General features: G+C 42.6%; 1 protein-coding gene across 7 annotated transcripts in view; it reads right to left on the minus strand.

The window, feature by feature from the left end:
- DSCAM (DS cell adhesion molecule) overlaps window positions 1-7,867 on the minus strand; it is a 396,804-nt gene extending 388,937 nt beyond the window's left edge. For 2 of the 7 annotated variants that reach the window (XM_060770299.2, XM_060770300.2), the window contains exon 1: window positions 6,988-7,863. In XM_060770299.2, coding sequence (XP_060626282.2) covers window positions 6,988-7,030 — 43 coding nt within the window. In that variant the 5' untranslated portion in view covers window positions 7,031-7,863. Of the gene's footprint in view, window positions 1-6,987 lie in introns of all 7 variants that reach the window. The other 5 variants (XM_060770303.2, XM_060770304.2, XM_060770298.2 and 2 more) reach the window with 4 other exon arrangements.
- Window positions 7,868-14,494: the final 6,627 nt, after the last annotated feature.

The following is a 14,494-nucleotide window of genomic DNA, read 5'->3' on the forward strand; positions in this document are numbered from 1 at the left end:
GACCAAACAGCCTCCCTATAACCCTGTCTCCACCATAGTCACTTTGACAGTAACCCTCACTATGTAGGCCAAGTAGTTTCCCTTGTGGGTAGATTTGTTTGTATGTGAACACTTAAACTTGCAGTGGCAAGTGCCATCTACTTGCTTAGTAGTTGCTGTTGTTCATTCGTTCAGTCGTTTCCGACTCTTCGTGACCTCATGGACCAGCCCACGCCAGAGCTCCCTGTCAGCCGTCACCACCCCTAGAAATACCTAGAAATACAAAGTCTGTCACTGCCTCCACGTTTTCTCCCTCTATTTCCCAGTTGTCAATCATTCTTGTTGCCATAAACTTGGTTTTGTTTTTTGTTTTTTGATGTTTAGCTGCAACCCAGCTTTTGCGCTTTCTTCTTTCACCTTGATTAGAAGCCACCTCAGCTCCTCCTAGCTTTCGGCCATCAAAGTGGTGTCATCTGCATATCTAAGGCTGTTAATGTTTCTTCCAACGATTTTTACCCCAGCCTTAGTAGTACCTCTCCCAAATCATCAATTTTGTTAATCTAGGACTGAACTCTTCTTACCAAACAGCTAGTCAGTAGCACTCCTTCATTGGAAAGAATCCCCCCTCTAGCTGTTTTTCTCACACTAGACTGAAATAGACTTAATTGGATGGGCTTTCAAAAAAGGGATGTACACTTCAATACAAAAAGTATGTCCATGAAGAAAACCCTGTATGGACAGACTTCTATATGGGTTCTGCCTCCAAGATTGGCAGAAGCCTGATGTAAGTGATCTTTGGGACCCCCAGTGGCACAGCTGGTTTAACTGCTGAGCTGACCAAAAGGTCGGTGGTTCAAATCCAGGGAGCGGGATGAGCTCCCGCTGTTAGGTCCAGCTTCTGCCAACCTAGCAGTTTGAAAACATGCAAATGTGAGTAGATCAAAAGGTACCACTTCTTTGGGAAGGTAATAGCACTCCATTTAGTGATGCCAGCCACGTGACCTTAGGGATATTTATTGACAATGCCAGCTCTTCAGCTTAGAAATGGAGATGAGCACCACCCCCGAGGTTGGACACGACTAGGTTTAACATCAGGGGAAAACCTTTACATTTACGTTTCCTGGGGTCCCACGCACATCTCTCTCCCTGTTTACCCTGTCTCATCCTTTTGAAATGTGAGGAGTCAATGTATTTTTAATGTTATTGTTATGTTCTTAAATTATTTTGTACTTCTAAAAAGATTAAGATGGTTGAATGTATTTATTTGTTTATTTGTGTTTTAGTTTTTTTAGTGTCGAGTTTTTAGCTTATCTTGTTTGAGACTTTCATAACCTCCCATGCTGAGACACAAACAGCATAATAATAACATAAAATTGAAATCAAACAAAATAAAATATGCTGAGCATACTGCAAAGGAGGCTGTGAACATGATCAACATCTTCATGTTTCTAGGATGCTTTCATGTTCATGAAAGAGGGAGGAAGGCTTTGGTAGAAACCCTATGCACACATGATCAACTGAATTTTCTATAACAGGTTATATGGCTCCAAAGAATTATATTAGCATTATATCATATTCTTTCCAAGTGCTTAAACGTTTAATGCATCGATTCTTAATTTTTTTATAAAAACCTGTATCAGTCGCAATATGTTCAAGCCTGAGCAGGTTAACATTTACTGGGTTTTTTTAAAAAAATGAACTTCTTTCCAAAATATTTACCTCTTTTTGGGGAGGAATGTTTTGCACTTAATTCATAAATGCTCATAATGTCATCAAAACTATTATATCAAAATAATCAGGATGTAGTTACTGTTCAGTAACAAATGTTACATTGTTATATTTCCTTTTCTTTAATACTTCAGCAAATCATACCAGAAACAACATCCAAAGTCTGCTGTTTTCTGGAAAAACAATAGCCTTATGAGACAGAAAAACCAGCAAACTAGGAGTATACACATAGTGCAGTATTGTAGCTGTTTGGCACCATATTAACTGCCATAGCTCACTGCTATGGAATTCTGGGATTTGTAGTTTTGTGAAATATTTACCCTTCTCTATGAGACTACGCTAATGCCACAACAAATTAAAAATCCCAGAATCCCATAGTACTGAACCATTGCATTTAATGTGGTGCTCTCAATGGTCTCTATAATAATTACCTTATTCATTGGTATTGCTAATATATGCTTGGAGTTGCATAGAAAGCCCTTCCTTTAGTTTTGCCAGTTGCTGTTTGTTTCAAGATGGTTATGTACTAAATCTTTCTTGGATTGCCATTGTTGGATTACAAGATTACAGTATCTCTTTCTCATTTCCCCCCTCTCTCTGAAATGTCAACGCAAGAACATCTTACTTTGGAATCCCTGAAGGGCGAGGAAGAAGGCTGGAATCATTTCTTACTTCCAAAGCATTCCTATCCACCAGTCCTTCTGTCTTTCACTTTTATTTGGCCTTCACTCCCATTTATAGCAATGCACATTTGCATGTTTGACACGGCTGTCTTTCTCTGTTGTCTTCCCTTCATTAAAAGCTGCTATTAATGAATTATTTTGTGAAGAAAAGAGAAAAGAATGAAGAACAAGTATGCTCTAGAAATGACAGGCCAAATGACAAAACAGAGAGGAGATCTGGAAAGGTAATTGTGTATTCCATCCACTGAGTAGTTGCTCTCTATTCCTCTTGCTGCTCTTCTGAAATATTGCCAGTCTTGTGTGGTTTGCTGCCCACTAGTGTCCTACTAAACAGTCTGGAAGGCAGGCAGCATTACAGCACAATACCTCATAATGTATCAGGTGAACCCCGTCAAAAGCCTCCCTGGTGCACATTAAAGTGCCACATTAATAGACCACTACCCAACAGAGTAGAATACTTTGTCTGAAATGCATCTGGATTCCTAATTAATGCAAATGTCATGTTTCTCCATTATTAGCAAGAATGAATGTCTGACGTCTCTGAGAATAAGTCAATGTGGGATCAGGACAACCAAGCCAATAGCAACTGAATATTACTCCTAATACTCTCTAGGTAACAGCTACTCAAATCACTAATTCCAAAGTCCCCATTCAGATACCCTGCTGTTATAGGTGATGTGTGCGTGTGTTGGGCAAGTGTTTAAATTCAATGTTGACAGTCTTAAATACATTAAATAAAATATTCACTTTCTACTTGACATATCTTCCTGAATCTTCACTCTCCATTCAACTAGGGGAACTCCCTACATAGAAGCAAACATTTACATACGTAGCCCTGGCTGGATGGCAATGAGGTAAAACACACAGGGTATATAACATTCTCCCTTGGATTCAACTGTAGGAAATCCATACATGCAGTAATTTGAAAAATGTTAAAATTATACTCAGCAGCTTTTTTGGGGGGGGGGGAGGGGGGGAGAGTAGCAGTCACATTCAGTATATCAGTTTCCCCCTACATACACACACTTTATCTAGTATACCAAACAGCTGATGAATGTAAAATTCTAAATATTTTAAATGATTCCATGCACTGCTCCCAGCAGCTTTATGCCCCATTCCTGACACTTGTGTCCTCCAAACATGCATTGTTCAAATCTATCTTCCATGGTTTAGCTCTCTCCTCAGCCCCCTGGATTCCAATATTCTGAAACACTAATACAATAAAAGCACTCCAGTCACTGTACAAGATCAACAAGAACACAAAGAGACCCATGCATTATAGATACCAAATGGAGTCTTCTTAATAGGAATCTATTTTTAGCATTACCTCGGCTTTATTGGTTACACCCTATTTTTTCCATTGATTAAAAAAAACCACCAAACACATTTATGTTGCAAAAGGACAGAATAAGTCAAATTGGGGAAATATGAGCATAGTGCTTGCAGAAATATTGGCACATTTTTGCCAAAAAAATCTAAACATCTAGAGTTTTTAATTTTATGATGCCAAACAAGCTACACAAGTGTTTGCTTAAAAGTGAATTTTAAAACCGGCATTTTTCACTCAGGTGGCATAACAGTCCTATATTGATTGCAGAAACACAGCTTTTTTTCACTTATGAAATTGCCTCAACATAGTAGGAAAAACCCATAATTTCCTTGATTCTGCTTAGAAAGGACTGTGGACACACAAGTCTTATTAACATCGACTGCTTTGAAAACGTACACTCGTTTCCCTCGGAAGCACAGAAGATTAATGCTCCATTTTATCTGCGTTTTAAGAAATCAGACTTGAGAGCTTAACTACAAAGAATAATTAGCAAGATTTCTGTTCAAGGAGTGCTGTTTATCTCTTGCAACATATCAGTTTTGTTCATAAGGCATCCTATTTATATCAAGCAGTTCTGCTTATATTCAGCACCATGGACACCCTTCCTATTTTGTGCTGTGCTAGGCCTAACTATCTACATATTCTTCTTAGGGTAGGGGAATGCTGGATTGGATCAACAATGTGCTTTGAAAAATCAATAGTTTAATCTCATATACAAAGCATATTTAACACCACAAATAACCTTACAGGCCACATTCATTTCACATGAGTCTAGTATATACTGAAAACATATATACAGACATATTTGCATACTTTTATGCATGCATGTCTTTTAGGATACAGTTTGTTCTTCTGCAAACTTGGAAAGATTTATATTATGCACACATTTAGAAATATATAGAGATATTTATCTCATGTCATTGATAAATGTATTCTTCCTAGAGACATATCCTTTTAACAGTTTTGTAAAAGGATTTGGTTTTATTTGCTACCATATTTTATTCTCATAGAATATGGCTCTAAACATATTTCTCTTTCATATGTTGTAACAATGCAGACTGGTGCAAAAGAGACCTCTAATATGTCTATGAACCTTAAAGGAAAATTGAAGTGAAAAGCCTTAGAATTTTCTAGTTCTTGACAATGGAGGAAAGAGCAATGTGCATGAAAGATCTAACCTACATTAGATGGACAGTCCCCATTTTGATTTTTTATATGCATATGTGCACACATGAAGCACCCTTTGGTATAATTCAAGCACCTTCTGCACTGAGGATGTGAGAGAAGGATCTTGAACCCATTTTCTCCTTGATATGCAGTGTCAAATGATGGATTTTAAAATTGCTAATGATTATAAGGGTATATAGATTAAACTGGCAATGTCATACCTATAATGTTCCACCCTCAAACCTCTCCCATCTATACACACTGCTTTTAAAAACATTTTATAGATTGCTATTGTGGAAAAGCTTCACAGAACAAGGATATATATACTGCACCAAGGTGGCTATTTTCCCCCTCCTCACATACTTGTGCAAAACAATTTAGATCTAAACTAAATTGTTTTATGTAGTTATACTCAAAGGTAACAGTACCGATTAAAAATAGACATGCCTAGCCCTTTTTTTTTCTTTTTTTTTTTCTTTGCGGTTTCTAAGCCACTGGAAGCAAATGTGTATTCAAAAAGGTCTCTTTCTCAAAAGGTCACCATCAGAGGGTAATTTCTGTTTGCAATAAAGCAAAAATACAGAAATAAATAAAAATAAAACACCTTCACTCTCCAAATATTTTTCATCAAACTAGTTTCCATCACATTTACGGTTAAGATAATTTCTGGGGTTTTATCTTATTTGATTTATATTGTGTCAAACCATGTAGGATAATTCCAAGCACCTCTTTTTTGACCATATTTTATGTTCAATTCCATATTGCTTTAATTTTGTGGTCCATTTGCCTGTTCAGTCTAAAGACACCTTGCCTGCTCCTGCATTTTTTCAGCCAGAGAAGGGCAAGGCAGACCTGAAGGCATCCTCATCCGGCATTCCTTCCTCGCCCTCTCCTTGAAGCTTCAATTATTTCTATCTTCCAGGAAAATCTCTCCTTCTTCCCCTCTCCCCACCTCGCAGCTTCCCTCCCTCATTCATTTTCACTCCCAACATTATCCCATTCAGTCTGCTTTGCCTATTTTGGAAATGGTGTGCTTAATCTTCCCATTTTAACTGTCAGCATATTAATGTGTTTTAAGAAGAGCTACGCTCCCAATTTTGGAGGGGAAATGTGAATGCCATACAGCAGGGAGATCTACCAGCATTTATTTCTGTTTTATTGCTTTGGAAGCTTTCACATCACTCACATTTGTATAGGTGCAATTCCTTTCCTTAAGAAATAAAGCTGATCTACAGTGTAATAAAGCCAGTGCATTGACTGGAGAGCTTGGTCAGGGCGCTAAAGAACAGGCAGGCAGGGATTCCAATCCAATCCACAGAAAAACACAAGAAGGGGTGGCAAAGGGAGGGAAATACAGCTTGCCTTTTACCTTTCCATTATTGCTTACCTTCCCTACCTCTGACTTATCTTCAGAGCTCTACAACCTCTGAGGATGCCTGCCATAGATGCAGGAGAAACGTCAGGAGGGAATGCTTCTGGAACACGGCTGTACCGCCTGGAAAACTCACAAATACGATATAGATTTTGAAAGCCTTGGATAGTACCTATCTTCCCTAACTTTGAAATTGATGGAAAGAGTCCCCAGGCCTTCCTTGATGACGTCATGCTTATCAGTGCCTATTTTTGCATAATTGAGGACGAGGAGTAGCGAGGAAGCACCGCTCCCGATGCCATTAGACGGGAAGGGGGGACAGAAGGAGTTCCCAAACTAGCCTGTTCCATGAAAAGTAACGCGGCTTCTCCGAATTCCATATATACAGGACGCAGAGCCTCCCAGAAGCTCGCCCTTCCTGCATCTTGGGAGGAAGCCCTGCGTTTCCTTGAGGAAAGGGCACGGTTTTTTCTCCATGTCATCCAGTCTTGTTCCACAAGGCAGAGAGCACACAGGACTAGCAAGCGGGAAGCGATCAGGCCAGCTCGGGAAGATCATTTATTACAGGGCGGAATCGTGGGAGACCATAACGCTTGGAACACAAACGAATTGTAAAACAAATTCCCCATACCTTTCCTAGTCATTGATGCAGAGCGCGCCCCCTCCCGCTTCCCGGTCCCTCTCCCCCCCCCCCTTTCCCCTTGCGGCGGGGCGCGCGTGGGGCTCACCATCCAGGATGCTGTGGAGCAAGAGGGCGGCCAGCATCCACATGCCTCTCCGCAGCCTCCCCGCGCCGCCTCCTCCTCCTCCTCCTCCTGGTGCTCCTGGTGCTCCTCGTGGGCGCCGGGGCCTGGGCTGCCCCTCCGCGCTGCCCGGCGCTCCCGCGAGGAAGTCTCCTTGGGCGAAGGAGAGGGGCGGGCGGCGGGTGGGGCGGGGGGCGGCCGGGTCCAGCGCCGGGGGAGGCGGGAGAGAAGAGAGCCGGCTCCTCGGGGGCTCCCCCTGCCCCTCCCTCGGCAGTCCAAGGAGGGGGCAAAGGCGGGCACCAGGGGCTCCCCCTCTTCCCCTTCTCCTCCTTCTCAGTCCAAGCAGAGCCCAGCCAAGCGCCGGGCAGCGGCGGCGGCGGCGGGCGAGTTGGGCGGCGGTCCACAGGTGAATCCGAGCGGGGAGCCCTGGGGCTGGGCAGGCGGCGGGGGAGAGACCATCCCGGGTCCCCTCCGGCCCCGCTTCCGCCGCAGGAAAAGGACAGCGAGACGGAGGAGAAGGGCAACGAGGAGGAGACGCAGGAGGAGGAGGAGGAGGAGGAAGAGGAGGAGGAGGAGGGCAGGCAGGCAGGCAGAGCAGGTTCCTTCAGCCGCCCCCCGCCGCACCTCTCCGCCGCAGGAGCAGCAGCAGCGGCAGCGGCGGCAGCAGCAGGAGCAGCAGGCGCATCTTCCTCTTTTCCTTCCTCCTCTTCCTCCTCCTCCTCCTCCTCTTCCTCTCCGCTAGAGTCGCAGGGAGGGACCCCCGGCCACGCAGCTCTCCCGCCTGGACGGAGCCCAGCCCAGCACCGCCTCAGCTCCCCGCCTGCATCACACCTCCCAGCCAGACCCGGCGCCCAGGCGGAAAAGAAGGAGGGAAAGAAAGAGGGGAGGATGGAAGGATGCAAGCAAGGAAGGAGGAGCAGGGCGCTTACATTTTCTCCCCCACTTTGACAAAGTGTTTCCCCCTCCCTGCCTCACCCCACCCCGCGCAACAGCCAGGTACTGATTTGCAAACGTAACGAATGTGTAGACCACAAGGTTGTAGCTGTGGAGGAAGCCCACCATCTATATATGTCATTTCACACAACCGGTTGTATTTTGCGCAATTCTGCATGGCTTTCTCCCTCTGGCGAAAGGCCTCCCCCTCCCTGTCTCACCCCACCCTCAATAGCCACTGATGTGCAAACGAATGTGTTGACCACAAGGTAGTAGCTCTGGAGGAAGCCCACCACAACCAGTTGTATTTTGAGCACTTCAATTCTGCATGGCTTTTTCCCTCTGGTGAAAGGCCTCCCCTCCCTGCCTCACCCCACCCACACAATAACTTCTGATTTGCAAAGACGAATGTCTTGACTAGAAGGTAGTAGCTCTGGAAGCCCACCATCTATATGCCATTTCACACAATCCCTTGTACTTTGAGCATTTCAATTCTGCATGCCTTTCTCCCTGTGGTGAAAGGCGTCCCCTCCCTGCGTCACCCCACCCATGCAATAGCTACTGATTTGCAAACATAGCAAATGTGTTGACCACAAGGTAGTAGCTCTGGAGAAAGCCTACCATCTAAATATATGTCATTTTGCACAACTGGTTGTATTTTGAGCACTTCAATTCTGCATGTCCTCCTCTCTCTGGTGAAAGGCCTCGTCTCCCTGCCTCACCCCACCCGCACAATAACTACTGATTTGCAAACACTAATGTTTTGACCAGAAGGTAGTAGCTCTGGAAGCCCACCATCTATACGCCATTTTGCACAACCAGTTGTATTTTGAGCATTTCAATTCTGTATGCCTTTTTTCCTCTGGTTAAAGGGCCTACCCTTCCTGCATCACCCCACCCTCAATAGCTACTGATTTGCAAACGTAACAAATGTGTTGACAACAAGGTAGTAGCACTGGAGGAAGCCTACCATCTATGTCATTTTTCACAACCAGTTGTATTTTGAGCATGGCTTTTTCCCTCTGGTGAAAGGCCTCCCCTCCCTGCCTCACCCCAACTGCACAATAACTACTGATTTGCAAACTTAACAAATGTGTTGACCATAAAGTAATTGCTGTGGAGGAAGCTATCATCTATATATCATTTCGCACAACCCTTTGTATTTTGAGCACTTCGATTCTGCATGGCATTCTCCCTCTGGTTAAATGCCTCCCCTCCCTGCATCAGCCCACCCTCAATAGCTACTGTTTGGCAAACATGACAAAGGTGTTGACAACAAGGTAGTAGCTCTGGAGGAAGTCCACCATCTATATGTCATTTTGCACAACCAGATGTATTCTGAGCACTTTAATTCTGCATGCTTTCTCCCTCTGATAAAAGGCCTTCAAGAATAAATGCTGCAAAGGTTGCTGCAAGGTTGTAAGACCAAACAAAAAGAGAGAGAGAGAGAGAGAGAGAGAGAGAGATTCAAGGCTGCTTTCAAGGCAAATTAGATTTGTTTAAAGCACCCTGTAGACTGTTTTTTTTTTAAAACAAATGTGTGGCTTAATCATCTTGCATACTTTTTGAATGGATTCCTGCATGAATGAAATTCTCTACACAGGTGGGAAAAAAACAAGAATGGGAACTCCCACAGATCTGCCCATAGTGACACGCACAGAAACGGAGTGGCTCTCCCTGGTTTTCAAGATGGCTGCCATGACAACATCCAGGCTGGCCTATTAAACTGAAAACCGGAGAAGAGAAGATTGTACGTACAGGTCTTTCATAGAAGTTATTTCGATTTTTTCCCCAAAACAACAACCCAGCATCCGTAAGCTGCAGTATTGCTTACCCAGATATTAATTTCCAGAAGAAGGGATCTACAATTGAACAGTGGAGGAAATCTCTGTTCCAGGCAGACATTTCAACAAAGGCTCAGGCCTGCATATCATATGCTGATCTTTCAGCTCTTATCACTCTGGGGAGTAGATGGCCAGTATTAAAAACCCTGCTGTCTTTGTCGCTTCTCATCTGTATGCTTTAGATCTGGCACAGGCAAACTTCAGCCCTCCAGGTGTTTTGGACTTCAACTCCCACAATTCCTAACAACCTCGGGCCCTTTCGTTTTCCCCCTCAGCTGCTTAAGAGGGAGAAGAAGCAGGCCTGAGGCGGTTAGGAATTGTGGGAAACACCTGGAGGGCCAAAATTTGCCGGTGCCTGAGTAAGAGCGTTTTTCTCTGTGTGTGCAGGTGCTTTCAAGTCTTCTGTTGAATAATGGCAACTGGAGAACTTCATAGTATTTTCCTACACAAGGAATACACAGTGATTTTTTTCTGTTTCTTTTTCTGAAATATTGCCTACAGCAGGCCTGCACAACCTTTGGCCCTCCAGGTGTTTGTTTCCAATTCCTAGAAGCCCGTAAGCTTGTTCAATTGTCAGGAATTCTGGTAGTTGAAATCCAAAACACCTGGAGGGTGGCAGGTTGTGCAGGTCTGGCCTACAGCATCTGATATCTATCTAAGCACTGTCCAAGGATAACCCTGTTTAGCTTCCAAGATCAGACAGGATCTGGAGTCTTAGGGTATGTAATCCTTTTTAGAAGTTTCCTAAAGATGTGGGTATTTTGCATACACCTGGATGCTTAGCTGGTGATTAGAAATGCCAGTTTTGCCTTCAGAAATCCGGCATCTCAAGCTGATTCTCTGCCTGTGTAGAAAGCTTTCTCCCCTCTAATGGGAAGTGGCTTGTGTCAGAATTGTAACTGTCTTCTAAAATTCCTGAGTTTTGTCTGATATGATGGGCAACAAATACAGCAGTGAAACTCATGTTTATGATTAAAAATACAACTTAACACAGCAGCACTTTAAAGCAATCAATCAATTTATTAATGCTCCAACCAATGGTCATCTTTATATTAAAAATCTCAGCCTGCGTATGTTTGTGCTCGCAAAACTCAGAAAGTAGTTGGTTGATTGACTTGACATTTCGACACAACATTGTATTCCAATACACATGTGTTTTTATAGTAAAATCAAATTATGACACAACATGGCATTTGAATACATGTGTGTATTTAGTGTAAAACTAGCAGTCCAGGAATAGACAAAATGGAATCTATGGTGCCCAAAGCAACTACTCATAGCCTAGCTTTCATTTTACCTCAGCAGTATAAGAAATGAAATCTGAGCTCTATCAACCAATCACTGCACAGCTTTCCTTTTACCACAGCAGTAAAAGAAACAACAACCTATCATTGAGCAACTTTCATTTTACCTCAGCAGTAGAAGAAATAACAATCAATCACAGAGCAGCTCTCCTTTTACCTCAGTAGTATAAGAAATACCAACTAATCACAGAGCATCTGTCATTTCATCTCAGCAGTATAAGGAATGAAAGCTGAGCTGTGATTGGTTTCTTCTGGCATACCACTCATTCCGACCATCACGGTGTTCAAGTACTAACAACTTCAATTTCCAATATGCCTTGTGTTCGCTATGACTATGTTCACAGAATACTTTTATTAACTATGTAATTCATTTCATATCAGACTGAGCCACAATGAAGCGTGGTCGGGTTTAGCTGGTTGTTGTTGTTCATTTGTTCAGTTGTTTCCGGCTCTTCGTGACCTCATGGACCAGCCCACGCCAGACCTCCCTGTCGGCCGTCACCACCCCCAGCTCCTTCAAGGTCAACCCAGTCACTTCAAGGATGCCATCCATCCATCTTGCCCTTGGTTGGCCCCTCTTCCTTTTTCCTTCCACTTTCCCCAGCATAATTGTCTTCTCTAAGCTTTCCTTTCTTCTCATGATGTGGCCAAAGTACTTCATCTTTGCTGGGTTTAGCTAGTACACTATAAAGCAGGAAAGGAAAAAGTCCCACTAGTAATCTATAGGTCCAAATCCAGTTATGAGTGAAAAGGGATCCACAGAAGCAATGGGATTTACTTGTTTGTTGGCCTACCATTCAAAACCTGTCTGGACAAGTTGGTAGACTCTGGATTTAGACCAAGCACTCTGTAGTGAGTGAGGAAAACATGAAAAAGGCCTTTCCAAATAATAACTGCAACCAAGGGAAAATAAATAACTATATTTCTTTACAGGGAGTTCCAAAGTGATTAGTACTATTAATGGCAACATTCCTATGACCATACTCTTAATGTATTCCTCACTACATAACTTACAAATATGTAGGAACATCTTATACAGAGAAGGGAAATAAAGAAAATGCATGTCATCCAAATATTTCCAATTTCACATACTCCTGTTCTGACACTTGACCAGGAGCATGAAATTCTGTTGACTTGTGGCAATGCCATGAATTTCATAGTATTTTCCTAGGCAACAAATTCTCAGAGGTGGCTTGTTATTGCCTTCCTCTGAATATAGCCTACAGCAGTACTTGTCAGGCTACCTGACATGAGAGACTAGCAATTAGTTGTGTCCAATGTACTAGGGACCAGCATTAAATCTGTGCCTACTTGGTTCAATTTATTCCTTCTTTCCTGGAAACTTGCCAAGGACCAGCATCCAATGGCTCAGGAACCACTGTAGATCCAGGGACCAACACTTTAAGGAACAGTGCCCTACAGCAGCTGATGTTTCTTTGTGGTTCTCCATCCATGTACTAACCAGGCCTATCCTTGCTTATCTTCCAAGATCAGATAAGATCTGATGCCTTTGGAATATTTAGGGCACTGAAATTCTAGCTAGGCCAGTAAAATTATAGTTAGTAATAAGTAGTCATAGAGAAAGAAAAAAAGCAATGAATTTTAAAGGGAAAGTACACTTTACAAAAGCTCAAATATACATCAGATTGAATTAAAACTTCAAACAGTGTGGAGTATTCTCAGTCTTACGTGCTACTAAGTATATCAGGTTGTTATATTTCTTTTCTATACATAAAAAGATAAAGGTTTCCCCTTGGCATTAAGTCTAGTCAAGTCCGACTCTATGGGGTGGTGCTCATCTCCATTTCTTAGCTGAAGAGCCAACGTTGTCCATAGATGCCTCCAATGGTCATGGCATGACTGCATGGAGCACCACTACCTTCCCACTGAAGCAGTACCTATTGATCTATTCACATTTGCATGTTTTTGAACTGCTACACTGGCAGAAGCTGGGGCTAAGAGCAGGAGCTCACCCCGCTCCTCAAATTTGAACCACCGACTTTTCAGTCAACAAATTCAGCAGCTCAGCACTGCAGCACCTGGGGCTCCACATACTCTATTTCTGTACATACTCTTTTTAAAAATCTGAATTAAACATTGATTAAATGTTTGTTGCTTTTTTGCCATTAAAAGGATTCCTAGATAAGAAAGATTGCATCCTGGTTACTTAGGACTGGCCACTGTAGACTGTCTTGTTTTCAAAGCAGAACTTTAAAAATTTGGATCGGGTTACAACTTGCATTAATAGCAGCCCTTACAAACCCATTAAAACACAGCTAAATATTGTACTTCCAATACAGAGCTTGGAAAATGTGACTTCCAGTGAGAGAAATCTTAGTTCCCATTATTAGACTAGATGGGCAAATTAGTCTTATTTGAAATCTGGCAAAGGAATAGGTAGGGTCTTCCACGACACCTGGAGTAGGACACTAATTTAGAAGAGCTAGCAACACTGTGTGGCATATGCAGTTCTTTCCTCCATCAGAGGGAAGAGATGAAGAGTTTGTGACAAACTGCTGGGGTAGCTATTGCAGCTGAATCTGGCCTCTATTTCTTGCTTTATGGTTCCCATTGCATGAAATGTTCACCTCATCCTAATGAAAGAACTGGCCCTGTTTCAGAAGACCTACAAGGTATTGCCAATTGTTAAAGTATAATCTGTACCTTTTGGCGAGCCAAGTGACTGAAGACAGATTATGCGCAACAGATGGAGAAATCTTGCCTGCTGGTAGGTCTCACACTCCGATATATGACAATTTTGTAAAAATGCTTAAAAGTAATGAAAGTCATGCCAACAGCATTTGAATAACACCTACGCTTAGATTGTTTCTGTAGAACAAAAGTAAGCAGAGTCATCTTGTTACTTAGGCCTAAATCCAATAGCTAGGAGCAATTTGAATAGATTCAGAGTTGAATAACGAAAGACTTGTGTAATCTCCTAGCTCCAATGCATCGGCTGTAGCTGGGACAAGCAATAGTTAGGCTGGACCCATTAGTAACCCATGGAGGCCATGCTTGCATAACTGCAGTCTGGATTAAAGCCTTTTGTTTTTTATTATTATTATTATTATTATTATTATTATTATTATTTCGGTCATTTCTACCCCGCCTTTCTCACCCCCTAGGGGGGACTCAAGGCGGCTTACATCCAGCACAATTCGATGCCCACAATTACAATAAAATGCAATAACAATAACACAATAGATTAAAAACAGACAATTAATACAGTACAATATAACGCAATACAATATCAACTAAAACCACTCTAAAGCCCACGTTCATTGTGTTCTAAAATCCGTCAATCCGTTTAGCATTGCCATAGTCCTTTCCAACTCTAGTCATCATTACCTTGTTACCCTGCCAGACTACCCAAATACCTGGTCCCATATCCATGTCTTCAGCTTTCTCCTG

The sequence above is a fragment of the Anolis sagrei genome, chromosome 3, assembly GCF_037176765.1.
Source record: "Anolis sagrei isolate rAnoSag1 chromosome 3, rAnoSag1.mat, whole genome shotgun sequence".
In the NCBI taxonomy this organism is placed as follows: Eukaryota; Metazoa; Chordata; class Lepidosauria; order Squamata; family Dactyloidae; genus Anolis; species Anolis sagrei.